The 8,316-nt window shown below is 31.2% G+C and overlaps 1 protein-coding gene across 1 annotated transcript in view; it reads left to right on the top strand.

Annotated features, from left to right (window-relative positions):
* The first annotated feature begins 2,806 nt into the window (after positions 1–2,806).
* Positions 2,807–8,316, top strand: part of LOC106678665 (uncharacterized) — a 67,303-nt gene continuing 61,793 nt past the window's right edge. Inside the window, exon 1 of the mRNA XM_067047516.1 lies at positions 2,807–2,962. Within this exon, the coding sequence (XP_066903617.1) occupies positions 2,807–2,962 (156 nt within the window). The remainder of the gene's footprint in view (positions 2,963–8,316) is intronic.

Raw genomic sequence — 8,316 nt, 5'->3', positions numbered from 1 at the left:
ACCTTAATTGGACCCTACAACTAAACTTATAATTATATTTCACTATTATACATTTATCAATTCCATTATGCATGTATTGTACGAATTTAATAATAAAGGAGGTTATAAAAAAACAAATGTTAACGAATAAGGTGCTATTTATGGGCAGAAAATACTTTATTAATATTAAATATATTCCATACGAAATGCGCATGATAATAATTTCGCGTTATAATTTAAATCCCTTCCGACACTCAATAATATATTGGGTTTGCATTGTTTGATCTGGAATAATAATTATAAAATTCAAAATTAAATCTTTTTTCGTTTTTCGAGTAGTGACTTCTTGAAATTATCGTCAGATTTGTATACTCAGAAATCTCCAGGACTATCCCTTAACTTTAAAAAAATATGGTGTTTTAGTACCAAATCGATGGCTATAAAAATCATACTAATAATAAAACAAAATCAATATTTTACTTCTATAATCAAAACAATAATGAATACTTAACAATGACGCATAATTGTTTATTTTAGTATTACTAAAAAAGAAAAAAATGTTAATACGAAAAACTGATTAGAAAAAAATTTAATTCGCTATTTTTTAAAATTTTTCTAGGAGAGTTGACAAAATGTGGTAGATTATTATAGATATCAGAATATAAAGAAAATTAAATAATTCATCTTCATAACAATACAAAAATAAACACCTGCAAAAATTGCTTCAGATCGATGTTGCTGAAAACAAGTTACATTCATAATAACGGCTACTAACCCTAGTTCAACAAGAATGGTCACCAGCATATGGGAAAGACAGATCGTAACAAAGAGGAGAAGACGAAGATTTTGAATTACTTTTTTAGACTCAGTGGACAATAAAACGAAATCTCGAATTTGACAAAATCCCTTTAACTAGTCAGTTGAAGAAGATAAATCGCAAATTTTCTGCAACAGCTTCATAATTCAGAAATAACAAATTTCGGGTCAATATGTCTTGGAATATTACATTGTATGAACGTTTAACTAGAGATGTGTTATCAGCGAGCTTTCAATGCCAAGTGTGCCTTTTTTTTTAAATTTTATAATACTGCTCACATAAATTAATACAGTATTTAAACTTATGAGTCAAACCTGTGGGTTATGGAGCCATCCTAGGTCCAACCAGCCTCATAAAGTGGGTTAATTCGGGCAAAATTTATTTCCTTGCATAACCGTTGTTCTAAAAACAGTGCTTCCTTACAAAGTACTTAACCCATCCTAGGGGGTTCATATTATTATTATTACTTAAAACTTTCGCATTTTGAAATTTTCGCATGAAACAACTTCAATAACGAAGAACCAGTGTGCCAATGTATAAAATTAAAAATAAGCAAACAACATCCTCGTAAAAACACTATTGGATGACAGGAAATGACGGTTTCTTTCAAATTGATAAAATTAAAACTGCAGGTTTATATCATAGCATAATGAAGTATACAAGGCTATTGATGTATAGTGACACAAGAGACAGGATGAGTTCAGATCATTCGTTATAGGTAAAATATTAAAAAGAAAGAATGTCCCAGTATTGGGGTATTTCCCCCTTAACATCTATAGTTTTTATTTGATTTTCGTTGGGTCATAATATTGGAATGTATTAAATGTTTTTGAGGGTATTGTTGTTTTTATAACACCTAACTAGAATTTCCAGTGGAGTGAGGCACTTTTTTATTCTTAAGTAGTAAAAATTTGCTAGCGAATCAGATTTACAGATGACTTCACATCGGCTATTTTTTTTTATTGCTTAGAATTCATAATAGATGCACACTGGAAGCTTAAATCTCCTTACATTTATATAATACATAAGTATTTTTAGCCCCTAGAGTGCAAACGCAGCGGAAAATCTAAAAACCCAAAAGAACAACATCGTTTCAGAATTCGATTTCTAGTGAATCCATCATTATAATTAAGTCATCATCTTCATGACAGTCATTTAGTCTCCTCGACCAGTCGGGAAAACTAAAATTGTAGGAAAGGACAAGTTAGGAAATCGATTCGGATTCTAAAAGGATTTTTTAAAAAATATTTTAAAATTTTCCGCACCATTTACGTACAAATAACTGGGTAAAAAATACGATTTATGCCTTCAGGATGCGAAGGATCAAACAAGTACCCGATATGAATTCTACTTCAAATTCAATTTACAACCAGAATCCATTAAAAATTGTACCACACTCTGTTGGATATTAGGAGTAATACAGGATAGATTAATAGTAACCTCAAAATACCGACCAAATGCTACAGCTTTTCATATCAAAATCCCAAAAGCTGTAGAGGTTAGAAGTGTTGAGCACACTGAGGTGATGGCATTGGCCAGGCGCGTGTGACCACCACAGCACAGCATTCCCGGCGTGAGGGTCAATCTCATGGTCCCCCTGCACTGCCTCATTATGTTAGTCCGATGTGCAAACTTAACAATTTCTTCTTCTATCGCAATAGTGGTTCAACCAGGAAGGTAAAATATAAAACATTAAACATGTGGTATTTCATATAAATAATAATAATATCGGGGATGAGTCACTTTAGAATAATACAGAGAAATCAATAGATGAGGGCTGAGGAGCCTCAGAGATACTTACACAAAAAAAATATATATATAAACAGTCATTATAAAAAATAATTATAGGTTACTTTCTCACTTTTATCAGTTGAACAATAAAAAAAAAAATGAATAAATAAAAAAGAGAAAAGAAAAGACCTAAAAATAATTAAGAATGATACAATAGTTAACATACATATTTTACAATTATTTTAATTTACAATTTTATGGGGTCTGAATGGATAAGAAATGATTGAACAAGCGGGATTTAAAGGTGGGGAGGGTATTGGAGCGATGGATGTTGAAGGGATGGAGTTCCATAAGGATGAGGCTCGGATAATGAAAGATTTATCGAAAGCAGCGGTTCGCTGGGCCCTTGAGTATAAATCTGAAGACCGTGAACGGGTATTGCGGGAACGAATAGAGAATTTGAATTGAAGGAGCTCGGAGATGTATGAAGAACGGGTGGATTGGATGACTTGGAAAATGAAAGATGCCAGGAAATACTTACGACGGTAGGAAGGATAACAAGCAACTTCAACTCTAGAGAAACGGAGGCATCCCTAGGGATCCCGAAGATGTACACAGCAATTTATTAAACGTTTTAATTTCGCCTGGAGATCCCCACAGACTCCCCCTTATACTGTACAGCAATAGTCAAAATGAGCAATACCGTTTATCTTTTACATTGGGAAGCGATATCACGGCTGCAGAGTTAGGACTCAACATCCTCATAGCCCAAGAGGAGAAAAAAGGCAGTTATATCACCCCAATTTTTGATTACTTTAATCAAAACTATGTATAATTACTAGTCAAAATTGAAGAATCTGCCAAGTATAAGGTAAGGGAAATAAAAAATGGCGGCTGTTTCAATACGGTATAATAAATTAATTTTTCATTCGGAGCTCTATATCTTTAAAACTACCAACAAAACTAGAAAATCTAAGAGGACACCATTACAAGAAGTATAAGTTTGCTAAAATATGAGCCCTAATATAGCTATTTACGTTCAATAGTTATTCGAGATATAGCTTTTTAAAAAGCCACATTTCATTAAAATGTTGTACAGTATGTACTGAAAGATCGAAAGTCAATGAATTTATTTTGAGAAATTTATATCTCAAAAACCATTCGACATACAGATGTATATTAGCACTCAAATTAAAGATATTTTAATGGACTATAAAGTAGTTTAAGAAGTTTATCTTCGTAGAAGTAGTATTTTTAATAATATTTGCTAAAATAAATTGATTTATAGTTATTCGGACAAATTTTCATGTACCAAATTTATATTCATATGCGAATATCATAAAAACTACTATCCTTACGAAGATACGTGACGTAAACTAATTTATAACAATTTAAATTACCTCAATTTTGAGTGCTGGCAGATATATGTACGTCTTATGATTCTTGCGATATATTTTTTCAAAAAACAAATATTTTATCCGAACAACTAGAAATTAATATTTTGTAAATTTATTTTGTCAAATATCATAAAAACTGTTTCTCCTATAAAGATAAACTATTTTGTGGTAAATTTAACTAGCTTTAGTTTGAGTACTGGCAGACATCTGCATGTCTCATTGCTTTCTGAAATAAAGTTTTTCATAAATCCAACTTATTGTCCGAACAACTATAAATCAATAAATTAAGCAAATATCTTAAAAACTTCTATTCCTACGAAGATAAAGGTCATAAATTATTTTATAGTACATTTAACTAGCTTTAATTTGAGTGCTAATAGACTAGAATCTATACGTCACATAGTTCCTGAGATATTGATTTCTCAAAATAAATTAACTAACTACTAATATTTCAGTACATTTTTATGAAATGTTGCTGTTTAAAAAGCTATATCTCAAGAATCATTGAATATAAACATCTCTATTAGTGCTCATATTTAAGGAACTTTACTCTAATCTATATGTATATATCTAATTGATACGGGATCTTGCTTTGGTTCTTTGTTATAATCAAAATATTATTGAGATCTGATATTGTAACTAACTCCTTGGCGCTATAGAACGATGTGACAGCTTCCTCCCATCTAAATTTTAGTCTTTCGAATTCCTCTCGTATCCAATATTTACAATACAAAATCCTTCGTAAAATCCTCAATGCTCCTTATTTTGTTACTAATAAAACCATCCATAAAGACCTAAATGTTCCTTATGTAACCGATCTAGTCCGAACCCGATATTATTCCTTCCATAATAAACTCCCTAACCACCCAAACCCACTAGTTTCTAACCTTGCTTCCTCTTCCATTCCTGGCAATCCTCCGAGGCGCCTGAAAAGAAGATGGGCTCGTGACCTTATATTGTAAACTGTTTTTAGAGTTCTACTACTGGGTAGTTTCTCTACATGCTGTATCATATCATTATGTCATTATGATCAAATTTACTTGTTGTATTTTTTATACAGTTGTAAATATCAATAAATAAATTTAAAAAAAAAAAATTGTAGTCTGATAGAGCCTTCCGTCGAGGAACATCCTTGAAATACCATCTTCTGGCATTCTAGCAACATCCCCAGCCCAAGTCTTCCCAGCCTGATATGTGCCACTAAAACTATATCCCTATATCGTATATTTCTCTGTTCCTCTTTTTCTGATTCTCACCGACCTTAACAAGTCCGAATATTCCTCGGCAAAGGATCTTCCGCTCAAAGAAACCATCCTAATATTATATTGAGCAATTCCATCATATTTTGTTTAAAGCTAGGTTCTACAAGACTGGTTCCAAAATTGGAGGAAAAAGGATACATACTGCTCTACAAAGACAAACTGAATGTAATACAATCTTCGATACCTTCAGAATACATATTTTGTTTTATAATACTCAATTTCTGTTTGAAAAACGTATAAATAAATTCAGCATTAAATAACGAACAATATTATGGCTCCTGTGGATCTGATGAATTTAATTTTAATTGATTTATGGACAAACAATAATCTCTACATTTAAAATAACATAAACTTTAGTTTTCTCTAATACAGTTTTAAAGAGAACGGTGAAAGAAACAAAACGACAAAAGAAGATAAGAAAAGGCAGTAGAAAGTAGCAAGCGATCTCAACTACTAAGAGCCCAGCCAGTCTCCTCACGTAGCATCGCTGCTTCCTCACGTAGTCGACGGCAAACAATAATAAATGTAGACATCCTCAGGCATCTCTTACCGAGTTATTCAACATGGCAATTGTCTGGTGGAGTTATTTAGTAAGCTTTACGTAAACATCGGTAAATAATGATACCAAATTTGAAGCAGAAATCTCACTTCGCATATTCACCATATAAAATTTAATAAGCATTATGACAAGCAAAATTTCATAGAAGTAAATTTAATCTCTAGTAACTGCAAATGATTTTCTGTAATTAACTTAAAAGGACTTAATCTTATTATATTCTGGTGATAAATCTTAAGTTTAAAATATTTTTCATTTACATTAACAGCCCGAAATAAGAGAATGTATTAATAAACTGAATTGGTTTGATCTTAAGTTTACTCGTAACTAAGAACAAGAAACTTTCATTACACAATTCTCCGAACTTGATAAAAGGGGGAGGGAGGAGTTAGGACAACAAAGAGCAATTGGGTTTTGGAAAACTATGAGTTTCTACTGATATATTCTAAATTTTATAGTAAAAATTAATTAAATTAATCAATTATCATATTTAATTATATTTTTTATTTTCTTGAATATCATAGAAATTGAATTTGCTTAAACGACGATATTTCTTTAATACAACAATGTGAAACCTTCATTTTTTTCAATAGATATAATGTTTTTTTGTTGTTTTAGATGTTTATAGTTCTCCATATTTTAAATAAAAATAAGAATTTAACATTTCGGCCGGTTACTATAGAAAATTGTTTAAAATTTGTACACTATATATTCTGGTGTTAAGTCTTAAGTTTAAAATATTTTTTAATTACATTAACAGCCCGAAATAAAAGAATGTATCAATTAATACAAATACGATATTTAGAAGCACAATATAGATAATGCACCTGCCGACAGCCCTACAGTTTCCTTTAATAATGTTGATCTTACGCCTGTCCAACAAATCCGCTACCTTGGACTACATCTGGACAAACGATTAACCTGGAATCCTCACACAAGACTGAAAAGACAGGAAATAGCACGTCGATTTCGACTATTACAGCACTTACTAGACAAACGGTCTAAATTCTTGATTCATTACAAAAACTGATCTACATGACTGTAACACAGCCAATATGGACATACGGAGTCGAGCTTTGGGGCTCCACTAAACCTTCGAATTCCTCTCGTATCCAATTGTTACAATCCAAAATCCTTCGTAAAATCCTAAATGCTCCTGACTTTATCACAAATAAAATCATACATTAAGACCTTAATGTTCCATATGTAACCGATCTAGCCCGAACCAGATATCATTCCTTCCATTACAAACTCCCAAACCCACTAGTTTCTAACCTCGCATACTCTTCCATTCCTGACAATCCTCCAAGGCGCTTAAAAAGAAGATGGTCGCGAGACCTGCTAGAGTAAAAACATCATTAGAGTGCTACCAATGGGTAGTTCTCCACACGCCTGTATCACTCCATTATAACTGATATTAAATTTACTGAATGTATTATAATGTACAGTTGTAAATTTCAATAAATATGTTCATTAAAAAAATAGATAATGCAAAATATACTGAAATTTATCACGTACAAGAGGGCTAAAATGATTATTCATATAAAATAAATAACTTCAATTTTCTTTAGTATCATTATATAATACATACTACTTATACGATAAGCGTTATAAAATGTTTGATCAATTTAAGACAATGATGAAAACTTGTCGAAATAAAAAATCAATCCGATATGTAACTACAAATGTTTATTTAAAAAAAAAGAGAGACATTCAAAGACCACAATTAAAAATATGAAATTTATTCTGGAACGCTTAGGATCCATAATTTGCCATTAAAATTAATTCGGAAGGAGTGATTTATTATAAGGAGGTTAAGTCCTAAAACATAGTATTTTTCTTCATTATTTTTAATAATTTTGTATAACCAATAAATGTTTTAAACCTTACTATGATTAAAATACTTGTTACTTTATTGTACTCACGGCGGAGATCTGTAACCTTGAGTAAATGCCAGGGCTGAGCCAGAGTGTAGGCATTAGCTCCAAGCTCGATAGAAACAAGATGGAGAAATAAAGGATTAAAAGGAACGAGAAATGTCCGATGGATAAAAAAAAAAGAAAAAAGGAAAAGAAAAAACTAAATTCCTTTCCATTATGAAAGGCATTAGATTGGTTAACGAGGCGATCATAAAGCGTATAGTTGCCCGCACTAAGTAGCCAATCATTTTTCAATTATCTCATAGCCGTTCCAATACTATTATTTATAAATGGAGAATTGAAACAAAGTGAAAAAAAATATAAATGATATTAAGCGATTGTACTAGTCTAGATTAGATTTTTAGAATCCTCAATGAAATGGTTCTGAAACCGCATCCTAGAACGACATCCAAAAGGAAAATTCAATTTAATTACTCAAGTTGCAGATATGATTCAAATCTTCAAGGATCCGAATCTACAATCTATAGTTCTATAGATTTATTTAATATCTATGTATTTAATATCAATAAAGAAAAAAATATATGAAAATGAAGTTTTCTTTATGTTGATTCAGAACCTATAAAATTATTTCAGCATAAGAAAAGAGTAATACGTTTTCCAGTTTCAGACGCTTTTTAAATATTGCTCGATTAAA

Source organism: Halyomorpha halys, unplaced genomic scaffold (genome assembly GCF_000696795.3).
Source record: "Halyomorpha halys isolate HHAL.00 unplaced genomic scaffold, Hhal_1.1 Scaffold152.1, whole genome shotgun sequence".
Classification (NCBI taxonomy): Eukaryota; Metazoa; Arthropoda; class Insecta; order Hemiptera; family Pentatomidae; genus Halyomorpha; species Halyomorpha halys.
The sequence above is the reverse complement of the archived record's forward strand: the minus strand, read 5'-3'. Positions and strand labels throughout refer to the sequence as shown.